The 15,335-nt window shown below is 48.0% G+C and overlaps 1 protein-coding gene across 3 annotated transcripts in view; it reads left to right on the top strand.

The window, feature by feature from the left end:
• The window catches only part of CAPZB (capping actin protein of muscle Z-line subunit beta), a 131,838-nt gene that overhangs the window by 58,395 nt on the left and 58,108 nt on the right, over positions 1 to 15,335 (top strand). For all 3 annotated transcript variants that reach the window (XM_069479427.1, XM_069479426.1, XM_069479428.1), the window contains exon 2: positions 807 to 896. In XM_069479427.1, coding sequence (XP_069335528.1) covers positions 807 to 896 — 90 coding nt within the window. The remainder of the gene's footprint in view (positions 1 to 806; positions 897 to 15,335) is intronic.

Here is a 15,335-nt window from a genome sequence, read left to right as displayed (position 1 = left end):
TAACTTTGCAATTTACCAGTCTTGCTTCCACTCAATTCCCTGCTTCCCTCCCTGCATTGTTTTTTTTTTTATATATATATTTATGGTGACTGGGACAAGGTGGTACTCAGTAAATATTTGCAGCATAAATACTAAATGAGGGGAGTATTGTGAAGCACAGGATGCATAGCTCTAAGAAGGTACTTGTTAATGAGAGTAGTGTTTGTGCTTCCGGTCCCCTGTGGCAGCAGTGACACAGTTTATTGCTCTTGTAGTCCACTCTGCCAGCTAGAGTGAGCTCTGCCCTGTATTGTGGTGCAGGTCTCAGGCTGGTTTGCACAGAGCCTGGGGACACCTACGAAGCTTCCACTGGATGAGTGAAGCCTTTTTAACCTCTGTATCTTGCCACTCGTTCTTTGCCTGGCTTGGAGCTGATCAAGGAACCTGGCCTGGTGATGTTACTTGATGTTTATACCCAAGTTACAACAAAGGGTAAACCTAATCTACTTGAGCATGCTCACGATAGAACCAGCTGGGAGTTAATAATCTGCAGGAGCAGGAAAGTGGAGCTTTCTGAACTCTCCAGTCTGCTTCCAGGGTCTTTTGGATCCCCCACTTGAGAGAGAGACTGTTGTCGAAGGGGGAGCAGACAGTCTGCGCGGCAGTCCCCCCTCCAGGCCACGGGCTCCCAGAGGCCTGGCAGAGGGCCCGTTGCAGGGCTCTTTGGATCTTAGAATACCCTGGGCTAGCATGATTTTTAAAAGAAGTTTTTGGTATTCCTGTTGGCAAAAATGACTTACGCACTTTTATTTCTCCCCCCTCCACAGAGTGATCAGCAGCTGGACTGTGCCTTGGACCTCATGAGGCGCCTGCCTCCACAGCAGATCGAGAAAAACCTCAGCGACCTGATCGACCTGGTGCGTGCCTTCTTCACCTGGTTCCATTTGAGGCTGCGGCTCATAATCGGTTGCTTTTGTGTAGCTTCTCCATGCAGAATTCACAACGCAGGAAACCTTTTCTCTCCCTCTCCAGACAGTGCCACTGGGCTGCAAGATTCCTCCAGACAGAGGGAAGATGAGTTTCATATGGTGGTCTGTCATTCAGAACCATCTGCATTGATAAAGCCCAAGTTAGGAGTTGTAAAGTTGATGACAGTCTGCCCCCCTCCCCAGCTGCCTTGACTTCAGTTTCTAGAAGCTTGCATGTAGGCACGGTGAGGAAGAGGCCATACCCACCCAGCAGGCGTTTGGCAGTGCACTTTCACCAGGCGCTGTCAGTTTCTCTGCTATTGTGTGAGTTTCTCCAGCCAACAAAGTATAAATGTCTACCCTATAAGATGCTTTGGTGGCTTCATTTCTAGTTTGAAAAAGTATAACAAACAAGAGTTGGCTACTAAGGAGCCCATGACATGTAATTTTTAAATATTCAATTCATTTAAAAAGTCTTTATATACTCAGAATGGTCTCAAAATGATGCCTTACATTAACTGGCACTATAATGTTATTTGAGAGTACTCAAAATATTCAAAAGCATCTATAAAGCCATGGGAAATACTGAAAAGAAATATAAAATCTGGTCCCAAGAGGCCAACTGAATCACCTCATCATTTGGCCAGTGAGCTCTGGTGCTCGGTCTGGAACCAGAATCCAAATCTGTTTTATCCGTTGTGTCCCATGTTTCCTTGGATATGGTTACCAGTTGCCAAGCGTGGCTTATCAATGAGGTATCTTTTAAAATAATGGTTCGAAAACTTGTTCTTATGCTGTATGATTTATTTAATTCCATTGTATGAATTCAGAACAGTTTTACTGGCGAAAAATTATACTACAGGCGACTTGTGTTGTTCACAGTCAGAACTTTCCACGGTGTTCTGGAAGGCCCACAGTGCAGCTGTTTGTGTATTGGTGAGGACACACACTCCCAGCTGAGCGGCAGGTGTGTGAGACCATGTGGAGCCTAGGGAAGGAGTTGTGAACTTGCTGTATTTCATCCGTAGTAATTCAGGAAGCAAGAGGAGGAGGTTTCCTGAAGTCACTGGCTCTGCTCAGAAGGACACTTGCAGATGCTTGTGATGGAAGGGAAGAGGAGGTTGAACGGTGATGTGACTGAACCCACCGTGTGCACAGGGTCAGGGATCCCAAACTGACAGCCAGTGGGCTGAAGTAAAGCACTGAAGTGGGCTTGGCGGACCCATCTCAGCAGGAGCTGTTGTCTTGTTGGGAGCGTGATCCTCTGTTGCTTGTTGTTAGGTTTTTCTGGAGGAGCCATACATTTGGGTTTTTATGTGAAATATTCTGATTTTTAAACATTAGTCTAAGCATCAGATTGGATGGGTCCTATTTTGTGTGGAATCTGGGCCCGAGCGTGTGACGTGCGAGCTGGAGGCAGGTGGGCCGGGTGGGTTAGAGGAGAGTCTTTGTTGAATTCATGGCATAGAAAGTTGGATGGGTAGGAGGTGTCCTTGAAAGTCAGGAGGCGGACTTGAACTTGATGTGGTATTAATAATAACCAGCACCATCAACCCACTTACTGCTGAGCGTTGTATGCAGTGCATCGTGCTGAGCCATTAGTGTGTGTGGCCTTACTTATTAAACTCTCAACAGCCCTAGTTCTACCTCGTTCACCAGGCAGAACTACAAATGCCATCTGGGAAGCTCCATGCATAATGTCTTTGCATTTTTCTTGGTCAGACGTCCGTGATTGATCCTCTGTAGAAGAGCCGGGCAGAAGTTGAAGGTGTGCTCAGATCCCTAATTTGGTCAGCTGCAGAGGTTTGTTTTTCTTTTAAACTCAGCATGAAAGTATGCTTGGCTGAGTTTGAATTCAGTTTGCCAATTTAGTTATTACTGTATTTTAGAAAGAAACCAAACATAGAAGTAGGAAATGATGAGCGAATTTTCCTCAGTGGACCCTTCTGGGTGTTTAACAGGCTGTTTTGTTCTTATGGCAACCGAAGTGTGTCCCCGCAGCTGCGTGCTTTCTCCGTGAGTCCTCGTCACTCTTTATTTCAGGGATGGCTGTAGCTGCTTTTGTGAAAACCTGGTCACCTGGCTCCCCCGCCGCGCGGGCCAGTTTTCCTTGGGGCCAGCGGGGGACGGCAGCCTGGGCGGTGGATGGAGGCGGTATCAGGGGCCGCCTCTCACCGCAGCCAGACCCTGGGTGAGAGACCGGCCTGAGCGCTCGCTGCGGGATGGTGCCCGGACGCAGGCTGCAGCGCCACGCTGTATCCGTCGCTGACTCCTGGGGATTAGTTGTGGCATTCCATAGATTGCTGTCAGAGCGCGCTGCCTTTCCGTTTTTAACTTTGTCTTAGAGTGTGTGAGAGAGGGGCAGAGGCAGGCCAAGGTTAGGAGAAGACAGCTCACGTTTGTTGAACACCTACTGCGTGCCCCGGACTGAGCTATTTTATTTAGTATTTTATTTAGTATTTTAGTGCCAGGCTGGGGTGCGGCTCGGCGACTGCAGAAATCCTGGTTTCTCCTGCATGGATGCCCCTGCTGCTGGGTTCCTTGGGTCAGCCACACTCAGAGCAGCAGATTAACCTGTGTCTTTCTCATTGTAGGATTTTACAGATTAAAACCATCTTCGTTTGGGGTGTCAGTTTTACCTGTTGGGAGAGAAAGTGTTAAATTACTCAACCATTAGTAATCTAAAATGTTCATACATAGGCATGTGGGGGAGAATAATTTTGAACTCACGTAATTTAAAAACAAAAACAAGAGACATGGAAAAAATTCCCTTCTCAGAGCAGGCCATTTAGGATTAGCAGTTCACTGTCCTCTGTTGCCTCCTGGGGTGGCTTGAGAGGCGCCTACGTCCCCTCCCTGGGGTGTGTGGAGGCCAGCCTTGGGCGCCCCCTCCACCTCCAGAGGCTGAACAAGAGGCCGTAGTGGATTCCCACCATCCAGACCGGGTTGGGGAATTGGTGTTCTCATTAATTTTTTTTTTTTTTTTTTGTTGAGACAGAGTCTCACTTTGTTGCCCAGGCTAGAGTGAGTGCCGTGGCGTCAGCTTAGCTCACAGCAACCTCAGACTCCTCGGCTTAAGCGATCCTACTGCCTCAGCCTCCCGAGTAGCTGGGACTACAGGCATGCGCCACTATGCCCGGCTAATTTTTTCTATATAGATTTTTAGTTGTCCATATAATGTCTTTCTATTTTTAGTAGAGACGAGGTCTCGCTCAGGCTGGTCTCGAACTCCTGACCTTGAGCAATCCACCCGCCTCGGCCTCCCAGAGTGCTAGGATTACAGGCGTGAGCCACCGCGCCCGGCCTCATTAATTTTTTAATTGAAGTATGATGAATGTCTAAATGGAAATGGAGCATGACTTCTCAATGAATTGGGATCTGGTAAATTAGCATGCCTCATTAAAAGTAAATTGACATGCTTCTAAAGCCACTTTTTGATAAATGGTCTAGCTGCAAGCTCCTTGCTCTTTGTGGTATGTGTACAAGGAGCAGTCGGGCTGGCTTTGTGTTAGATTCTTTGACTGATCCTACAAGTTCCTCCTTTGAATGTTTTCCTTTCATCACTGCCATTTTCCTCCTGTTTTCCTTGCGGATGACAGTTTTTCTTTTTCCTTTTTAACTGAATTTGCAAAATGCTTTTATTTCTCTAAGTGTTGCTCTGTGCTGAGTGTACTATTGTAGCACTGAAGTTTACATGCAATTTTAGTTTCTTCCCAAAGCTGTAATTTCAGAAAATTCACACTGTTATGGGTCTGTCTGAAAGCCAAGGATCCAGGCCTTTGTTTCACGTAATCTGGGATCAGTCAGAGGTTTTCAAAGCAGCCCATGCACCGAGTGGTGCAAATTGTAGTCGTTCCTCCCCTGCTCACCTGCCCAAAGTAATGAAGGGGAGGTGGTTGTTTTCAAGAAAAGTCTCCAGTTTTAAGACTGACAAGAATGTTAGGACTTGCCAGCATTCCCCATGAAGGGAATGGCCTCACTTAGATGTCAGAGCCAGAGAACTGCAGGGGAATTTAGCCAGTTCACCAGTGGTCTGATTACAGAGTAGTATTAAAGAGAAATGTGGTGTGTGCTTGGCAGCCAGGCCAGAGCAGCCCAATTTATCATGCCAGAGCAACTTTCTTCTTTCTTTCCAGCATCAGAGCTTTCGCTGCCTTGGGATTATGATGCTTGCTCTGATTGGTGGGAAATGACCTTGCTTTGCAGATGGCCAAAACATCATTTTATTACATATTAATCCCATTGTGCGAGAGTGAAGCCAGCCGAAATTCGTTGTTAAGCTGTTTCAAAAATACCACACATTCATGTGCGCCAGGAATCATATGATGCGAAGATGCTCCCTTGGCTTCCTACACTTTGACCTTCTATGGCTTTACTCTGCACACTGGCAGCGGGAGCAGAAACTTCACAGCCGGGGTGTATTTTGAGCTCTGAGCTGAGGAAGGAGTTTGTTTCTGCATGTTGGCACCCAGCAGGCCATCCGTCCTTTGCCTTTTTAAAAGCAAACCAAAAATAGCCGTAAATCTGTTTAACTAGGCAAGAAGTCTCTGCTTGCAAACATTGGTCACTTCAAAAAAAAAAAAAAATTTCTTCACTTCTTTCCTGTAGTCACCCAAGGGCTCAGCTCTTGGGTGCCCCCAGACTTTACTCCAGCAAGGGGAAGACATCTGGGCTGGGAAAGCAGCCAAGCCGTCCCGGCAGGCCTGTGGGGTGGAGGTGGATGGGACATCCCGATGCCCTACCAGGGAGTTGATAACTTGATCAGTTTTCGTTTCAGCATATTCTTCTCTTTCAGCAGCCAGAATGGCCTTCTAGAAATAGAAAGGGCCAGCTGGGTGCAGGGTTTTGCGCTGCGAGCTTCAGCAGCACCTGTACTTTGAAATTGCACCCCCCCACCCCCACCGTTTTCAATCCAGGCAGCATGGTGTCTGCAGGGAGAGTGATTTCACAGATCGGGAGGCTGGAGCGTGTGGGGTACGGGTATGCATTTGGGCCTCCATGAACAAGCGAGTGGAGACCTATCACTCATGTTTCCAAGAATCAGCTCTCCCTGAAGCAGCCCAGGGAGCCAGCTCACACACGTTTGTAATTGATTGGTGAAATTAAAGCTAATACTATGTTTAATAGTTCATAAATATTGTTGATTAGCAGAATATCTGATGTCTGCTAAGCAGTGTTACTCAAGTTTTCAATCTTTAATAGGTAAGGCAGCGAAATCTGGAGATTAAATCCCCAGTGTCAGCTGTGTGGAATGAAGCAGAGCTCATCTTTGTCCCCAGGTGATGAAGGCCTGCTGGGCCTGGGACCCAACCCCCAGCCAGGCCAGACAGGATCTGCCCTATCTGTATTCCGGAGTAAACAGGCTTATGTTTCTTCTTCCCCAGTTTCCCCTTTATCATCGCCATTTAAAACAGTCTCAGACCAGCATTTTTTCCTCCTTTATTTCAAAGACGACATTTAAAATGTCTTCCCCTTTTCTAAAGGGGTCTCAGCCTCAGTAGGTGCAAACTCAGTGGATTCAGTCAACATTTCCTGGGCACCACTGAGAGTCAGGCAGTATGTTCAGCTGTGGGCAGAAGTGCAGCCTTTCATCCTTGGCTCCCGTTCCGCAGGTAAAAATGCAGGGCTTCTACAACTTGATCCCTGAAAAGAGTGACCTCAGTTGGATTCTCTCAGGCTGTTGGCCCTTCGCCAGTTAATAAGCTCTGAGGATGAGTGGTAGCCACAGAACTAAATTATTCTTTCTGCAAGTATTTATTTAATGTCTACATGTCAGATAGTGTTTTAGGTGCTGGGGTTGCAATAGTGGACAAGGTGAAAGGCCTTGCTCTATGGAGCTGACACTCAGGAGGGCATTTCTGGAAGGAGGACTTGGCCATGGTCAGCTTTGCAGTCTGTCTCTTGAACAGGATAAATAGCAGGTGTGCTTATTTATTTTTACTTATGCATAAAGGTGTTCTAGGCTCTTTAATGGTGGTACCCAGCTAGCGATAAGTTTTTGCCCACTCCTCTGACTCATTGCTAACTGCTTTTTAACTGATCTGTTAGTGACATGTGCCTGGTGCTTCTCAGATTCTTTCCCCAAAGTAATCCTGACAATAGGGAAGTGCAAATACATATCTTTGGAGTTTTAGGGGGCAAATACAGAATTGCCTGCCTTGAGGAGAGAATTTTATGTTTTACCTTTTTTAAAAATTGTATTCCAGCTGGGTGTGGTATTGCACACCTGTAGTCTCAGGTACTTGGGAGGCAGAGGTGGGAGAATCACTTAAGCCCAGCCTGGGCAACATAGCAAGAGCTCATCTCTAAAAAATAAAAAAAGTAAAAAGAAATTTTAGAAAGTTTATTCCAGTCTATAGTATGTCCACATGCTAAACATTTTAATATAAAAACAGTGGTTTCTCCACCAAAGCCTCGAGTCCAGATGATGCTCTGGAAGGTGGGTCTTGTCTTCCTGGGGCTGTGCTGTGCCACCCTGGCACGCTGGTGCTCTGGGACTTTGCTTAGAGGCTCAGCTGGGCTTCGAGACTGGGCCTCCTAGTCTCTCCCTGCTGCCTGGGCGCCCCCAGTCTCCCTGCTGCCTGGGCCCCAGCACCCAGGAGGTGAGCTCCAGGGCTCATTACTCTGAGATGGTCACCATGGATGCATGGGGGCCGGCACCACACAGAGTCTTGGCTTGCTCTGGAGCCCGTTCTACGGTGCCTAGGGAAGTTCCCTGTGAGTTTGCGTTGGGGGTGGAAGAACTTGGCCTCCACTCTCCCGCCCATCCTCGGGTCTGCCGGGAAGTTTTCTCTGCTGGGCCGGATGTTGTCTCTGGAGCAGGAGCAGGGGAATGGATGGAGTATTGGTAATATGCAACAACCCCTGCACAGTCTCTGTCGTTACTGATGTTTCTGAGCTTATTCCGAGCTTTCCTACAGGCGACACTGTGCTGCAGTTCCCATTTTACAAGGGGAAAAAGCATTCCAGCCAAAAGCCTCCAGCAGTATTTTAATGAACTCCATTCCTTGGAAAGTTGTGGTGAGCCTTTTCATGCGCCTCTGCTCTGTGAATGGGCTGCAGCTGTCGTGGCTGAAGCAGGGAGAGCAAGGAAGCAGACCCTGCACTTCAGGTGCCGACCTGGCCCTCTGTTTCCCACCCAGGCCTGCCTCTCCAGAGGATGGTGGCCCTTCGCCCCAGCCTGTTGTCCACATGAGGACCCTGTCACCTAATGGTGCAGCCTCCGATTGGGTCCAGGTGGCAGCGAGGCAGCCCTTCTCAACTGTGGGGAAATAGCATGACTTGCTTACAGAGAGGAAGTGGGGCATCCTGGGGTTCCCTCACCTGACCTGCTCCCCCACAGATGTGGCCGGAAGTGATTTGAAATTCTGATAAGTTCTGGTACATGCAGAATAATGGTCCCCCATTTGGTCCAGTTAAGAATGAGATGAATTGCCTCTTGGAAAGGCAGTCCAGACAGTGAAAATGTGAAACTGAGTGAACGAAAGACAAGAGTACAAGGGCCACTGGCTTTGTGTGTGTGTGCCTTGGGGAGCAAAGACTGGTTCCAGGAGACTAATGATATATTCACCGGTCCTGAGCAGTCCTGGAATAACAACAGTAAATTTCCCCTTTTGGCTAGGGCCTTGAAATTCTCCAAAGCCAGGTTGTTTTTTGTTTTGTTTTCAATTTTTTTTTAGAGATAGGGTCCTGCTCTGTGGCCCAGGGTGGAATGCAGTAGCATCATCAAGCTCACTGCAGCCTCAAACTTCTGGGCTCAAGCGATCCTCCTTTCTCAGCCTCCTGAGTAGGTGGGACTACAGGTACATGCCACCACGCCCAGGTAATTTTTCTATTTTTTGTAGAGACAGGGGTCTTATGTTGCCCAGACTGGTCTCAAACTCCTGGCCTCAATCGATGCTCCCATCTCAGTCTCCCAAAGTGCTGGGATTATAGGCTGCTACCGTGTGCAGCCCAAAGCCAGGTGTTTTGAATGTTTGCTATCTCCTGTCACTTTTAAGACAAACACTTAATATGCTTTTGTGATTTTTCAGAGATTACAAATTTCAAAATAAAAATTATTTTTGTTTCGTCTCAGATTTAGAATTTGACTCTCCCTTATTTCACTGCCCATAAAATATTTTTCAATTGTATGGAAAAATAAATAATTTTAATGGCGCTCTATCAGCTCTCAGAAGTACTAATATACTGGCCTTGTTATTAATGCACTTTATCCATCCACAACCTTGTTTATCTTCATAGCCACTCTGTTGAGTGAGTGGTGGGACCCCCTTTCGTAGATGGGGAAACTGAGGAATGGAGAACGGCAGTGACTTCCTAGAGTCCCACAGTTGATAACTGATGTGGGAAGTGGCGGGAGGAGTCAAACCCAGCTGCTGATCCCAATCAACATTTTCTCCTGCCTAAAAATGAAAATAGTACAGTGTGTTACTTCTTACACATCCTGCTAAAGTTAAATCATCCTTTAAAGTGAATATATAAAGAAAATTTGTGATGAGGGCAGGGGAAGAATTAGTAACCACAGAACTCGTAAGTATCTCAGGGGGAAAAAGACTTTTTAAACTTCCCTTCCTGCCTCTGCTGGTGTGGAGCGCCCTGTGCATCGGGGGGCTGGGTCTGAGCCCGGCAGGTGGAGGGGCTGACCACTGTGGGCTCAGTTGGAACAGCCGTGCGGAGGTGAAGCCTCCTGCTCCAGCCACCCCCCCCCTCATTCCCCACATACACTTTGCATTGTGCATGTTTGCGGGAAAGGTGCTTTTGAAAAAGTATTCTGCCCAAATAGGAGTAGTATGTCATTATTCTTTCAGTTAAAACAAATTAAAAATTTTAGAAAAAACAATGCACTGTAAGAACTGATAGGATGATGCAGTAAGCTGACTGCCTTTAAATTAAATGTACCCAAATCAATCTAAACCCCAGCATAAATTAGTTCAAATACATAAGATGCCAGGGGAGGAGGGGGACAAGATCCCATTTGTAATGGCAAAATGACACACCTCCTAGGAAATAAGCTGCTTAAGAGGCAAGTGTGCCGTGTGTGAAGACAACTGCAGCGCTCTGGCCTGGGTGGCAGAAAGCTCTATTATAGACCTGGTAGTGTAAGAACTTAGAATAATTACAAATGACATTTGTAATTGTGAGAAGGTAATTGATTGTTCAATAAATGTATTGAAACGGCTAATAATTTTGAAGGAAAACAAACTGAATCTGTATTGCACAGCATGTAGTCATATTTCTCATGGACTAAAGAGTTAACTAAATTAAACGAACATGAAAGACCCAGAGAGAAACCATTGGTATTTGATCTTGAGATGGGGAGGCATTTATAAGGTGCATAAGCTAATGTCAAAATGATAGCTTTGACTACACGCAATTTAACTTAAAATTTACACTAAATAAAAGGCGAAGAACACACTCTGAAAAACATTTGTACCTTTCAGTAAAGAAGTTCTCTCTGTAAATCTGGAGCACTCCCTGAGGTGGTTACTGCTGTCCCTGTTGGACTGATGAAGTAGGGGCTTCAGCAGCTTGTCCAGGGCCACCACATAGAGCCAAGCTTTGAACCCGAGCAGTCTGCCTCGGGGCCTCTAAACCACCGCATGACATTGCTTCCATCAGTAAGAAAAGTAGGAATAGTTTCTTAGAACAAGGAGCTGGCTACACAGGTGATTCACAGAGGAAGAAACACAAACGTCTAATACACAAAAACCTTTGTCCTCACTGGTAGTCAGGAGTGCAAAATAAACCAAGATAGGATGGTCAGAAAAGCCTCCTTCATGGACAACCCTTTTGCTCCATGGATGAACTGTGACCTGCACATTTCCTGACTCTAATGAAGTGGATCCCCTCACCTTGGCATTGAAGGTCTTGAGGGATAAGGGCAGTGAGTGACTGGAAAAAATCCAGTGCATGCAGTTACCCACTAGGAACTTCACCACCCATATTGGCATGTTAAAGGTTCTGAGAAGTCCTGCAGTTAAAAAAGAAAGAACCTATTTTCCTTTAACCCAGCAATTCTCTCCATTCCACTTTCATGGAATACACTTCGGGAAACACTGGTTTCCTGGAGAGGTTCATAACCTACACATTAGATGACCTGGATTCTAGACCTTTTTTGATAATGGGCCTGTGTGATATTAGCCAAGTTTTTTATTTTCATAGTGGGGTAGAAGGAAACATAGCTTTCCTTGAATTTTTTTTTTTTTTCTTTCAAGTAGAGAACTGCTTCAGAAAACTTCTGGCTTCTTCAGTAGGAGGGGAAAGGCAGGTGGGAAGAGAACACTGTGTACATGAAGGTGGTGTCTTGGCAGATGTTGTTGGAAGTCAGGGAGCCTGGGTTGTAGCTTTGGGTCTGCCACTGACTTGCCGTGGGGGTGGCAGGACTCTGGGTCTCGGGCCCCTTCTCCGTGAATTCTGGGCCTGGTGATCTCTCCGAACCTGAGTTCTGTTGCCTAGAACTAAAAGAACATCACCATGGACACCCTTCTGTTGATGTCACTGCTTTCAGGATCCCTTTTTGCTGGCAAAAGAGGCATCAGTTTCTTTCAGGTCTGTGACCGCGTAACTTGCCCCGTATGGTGAATACGTGGAGAGAACAGAGCAGGCAGAGGCCGCCGGCAGATTCCCGGCCCAGTCCCCCCACCTGGGCGGCTCACTTGAGTGGGAAGAGAAAGCTGTCTGGGACTTGAATCCTGGCCGGGTCGCCCTCCAACTTTGAGAACTTGGGTGGGGCACTTCACCTCATAGAGTTCCCTCCCATCTGCGAGATGGGGGCACTAAAATGGAATTCATGGGACAGTTGTGAGGATTCTGGGATAGGCAGGCAGGCACTTAATAGATGCCAGCTGATGGTTTTACTACCTGCATTGGCTTCCCGGGACCTGTTGGCTCACCCCAGGGTCCACCAGCCTGGAAGGTGTGCCCCGACACTCCAAGCAGCCTTCCAGGCTGTGTTTTCACAGGTGAACACAGCCCCAGCCTTGGCTTCCATAGTAGGGCATGTTATAACCCAGGGCATGCTTGCAAGGGTTATTGCAAGCTTATTAATTTGCAGTCAGCTTATTTAACTGAGGGAGGAGGTTAGAAGGCCCTCCACTGGGGCCTTCTAGATGGTCATGAAAACAGTCAAGGTGAGGTTCCCCAGTGGGAAGCCAGTCGGGGAGGTCAGAGGGTCAGAGTCCAGGCGGTGGCTGACTGGTTTTCATTCCTGACACCAGCTTCATCCTCTGCCCTGGTGGGGTGGGCTCCTGGACCACCTGGGTCTTTTCCACTCCTCTTCCCGATGGCCTGGCAGGCACTTCTCTCCCCATCTCAGTTCCCTGAACGCAGAACTGCCCCCAGTTATCACTGGGAAGCTCTTTGGAAGCCATGGGGGGAAGCTAGACTGAGTAAGTGGCCGGACAGTCCAAGGAGGTGGGGAGAAGGCCGAGATTGATCTCAGCGTGCAGGGACAAGCCAGCTGACCCCTCCTCGGCTGTCGGTGGTGCCAGCCAGTGTGACGTCTGGATCTTCTGCATCCCCTTTCGGTTGTCCGTTCCCAGCCTCCTGCCTTCTCGTGCCTTTGCCTCCCTGCAGTCCACCCTTTTGCCTTGTCAATACTGCTCTGCTCTTGGAACCTACAGCTCTAGTCTCCCCCGCACACTGCCAGTGTAACCCAGCACCCCTCTCCCCAGCTTGAGGGCCCCCAAGTCCACGTCCGAGGGTCTTTCACAATCACCCAGTAATGGTCCTCTCTTTCTGACTTTTCTTTCCTCTCTGGGCCTCTCCTGAGTCTGTCTCTCCTGGTGGGGACACTGTTTTAGCACCTTACCCGCTACTGCCTGTTCAAGACCCTGGTGCAGAAAATGCTTGTGAGGTGCTACTACCCAGGAGTGAGCCCAGGCTAGAAGCAGAGTGCTGTTTTGTTTTGTACGTTTCCTTGGAAACAGATGGTTATTTAATGCCCACCACCACTCCTTTATTTGCCAGGCCAAAGAAGCTTGTTTTTGTAAACTTGGGAATTAAGGTTCTACAGAATTCTTGGCTGGTTCTTTCTAGGCTGTTAGTCTGAGATTGGGTACCTGAAAAGTTACTTAGGAGCATTGGAGTTGACGGTTGAGCACCTTAAAACCACAGGTCCGACCCAGCATAGCTGTCACCTTCACATCTCACCTGTGTGACCCCCAAGCCTTGGTTGCCTTCCTCATCTGTGAGATGGGCGCGATGACACTAACCGCAAGAAATGCAGCTCATGGTTGTAAAGCTTACAGCATGGGACCTGGCTTGTAGTGGCTGTCTCTGTGGGGCTCTGAGGTTACATCAAACTTGCACAAAACACCCTGCTGGCCTCCTAGTTTTCAGTAGATAACTGTGCCAGGTACTGTTCTAGACCCTTTGCATGCTTAGCTTTTTAAACTGCACAGCACGAGGTTTGTCTTATATCCCCATTTTACAGATGAGGAAACTGAGATAGGTTCATGGGTTGGTCAGAGTCTCACAGCTAATTAGTAAGTAGCGAAGTCGGGATCCACTCCAGGCCCATCTGACTCTGAAGCCCATCTTCTCCCGCCACGCTGTCTGTGCCCACAGCTGCTCCAGGAATAGCTTTCTCCTTGTCACTGCAGGTCACCGCGGACGGCTGACTCTGAATGCAGATATCGTCATAATTATTAGTGCCAGCAAGAAGTTACTCGGTCTTCGTAGAGGGTAGCTTTCCCCTTCCCACATTGGAAGGGCATCCTGTTTTGGCCTCCCATCGTTAAAGATGAAATGCTGATGGAAATGGAAGCGTTCATGGTAAAAAAAAAAAAAAAAAAAACACCTGACTCTGGCATCCCAGCTGCCACCGCCAGCAGCAGCACCATGGGGGGGGGGGGGCGGGGTTCCAGTGCACCAGGGGCTTTGCATTGCTTACATAAAGGAGTTTCAGAGCTTTGGAAGGGGTGCAGGGTGAAGAATGGTTCCACCTTCCTCCTCTTTTGGGTCACTGGCCCTCATTGGGCCGGACACTTTTCATTCACTAATCAGACGGGTTGTGGTTGCCCTTTGCCACATCCGTGGCTGCCTTCCTGGGCCTGTCGAGCTCACAATTAAGGTTCATTAGAGACCCTGTCAGTCACAACGCACACAGAGCCTGCCTGTGAGGGGCCTCGCCATGGGGCAGGCGGTTGTGCCTTTGCAGGGGCTGTCCAGCCCTGGGCTCCTCCACCCCCCGAAATCAGTCTTTGCAAGCGATTGCTGGCCAGATCCTAGATGCCTTGTGTGCAGGAGACGAGGTATGAGCTGCACTTGGGAAGCTCCAGGCTTCCAGGTCCTCCTGGGCCCAGCACCTCTCCTGTAATTGAAACCTTCAAGCGAGCACAGAATTGATGTTACAGATGCTGCCGGTAGGAGTTTCGTCAGATGGAGGCTTTGGAGTGAGCGTCTGACAGCAGGCCACTCCGAGGAGAGACTGGAGCCAAATACAGAGGAGATTTAATTATCGTTAATCTCCCTCTCCCTTCTTTTTGGAATGTACTGGGACTCCTAATTACTATTGACTGGAAGCTAAAATAACACTCCTAGTTCAGAACAAAACCCTTTAGGAGATTTGCCCCAGGCTGGAAATGATTATCCTTCATCCAGGTGGATTTTTTCCCTCTTTCTGACCATATAAGTTGGGAGCAGGGGAGATAATATGCATCAGGCATTTGAAAGTGGTTTAATACGTCTTCACCCACAGTTTTATCCCTGTCTGATTAACCTTCCTACTTCCAAGCTCTGCCACCGCATCTCCGTGTGTATCACTCAGCAGGAGTCGGCCTAAAGCACTTCTATGAATTGTGCGCTATAACTTTGTATCGTTAGCACTGAAGGGCTGCCTGGCTTCTGTGCACTGTGCAGTGTAATAATGCTCATGTATACAGTGCGCCAACACAGTGCCTGGTTTACAAGCTGACCTTAAGTGTTAGTTAATAACCAGTAAACGCACTATCCCTGAACTCTGAGAGTGGAGGACTCCACATTAGACTTTCTAAGTTGTGACCCAGGAGACCTCAGCCCTGCGTTCTTGAGGGCTGGTGGTCCTAGCAGGTGGCAGTGAGAACATGGATGGGCAGTAAATTGTCGTGAGTCTTTAAGGTCATGAGTCAGTGGATCTGGGTGCACCCTGAGTATCTAGGTGACCCTGAGTAAGCTACCCAGGCTCTAGGCCTGTTTCCGCATCTGTGCAATGGTGAGAATTAAGGATTTATCCCTTTCTCAGACGGCTGAGTATTAAAGGCAGTTTGTGGGGAAAACACGGGCGCCAATCAGTGGTGACTTGGTGATGGAGAGAAGGAAGGTGGTGACAGACTTTCCTTATGGCTTTGGTGACAACATGAAGTGAACGGAGGAGAAATCCAGTGACAGGAGGGGCTCAACTCCATGGCC

This window comes from Eulemur rufifrons, chromosome 8 (genome assembly GCF_041146395.1).
Source record: "Eulemur rufifrons isolate Redbay chromosome 8, OSU_ERuf_1, whole genome shotgun sequence".
In the NCBI taxonomy this organism is placed as follows: Eukaryota; Metazoa; Chordata; class Mammalia; order Primates; family Lemuridae; genus Eulemur; species Eulemur rufifrons.
Note: the sequence above shows the minus strand (reverse complement) of the source record. Positions and strands in the feature narration are given on the sequence as shown.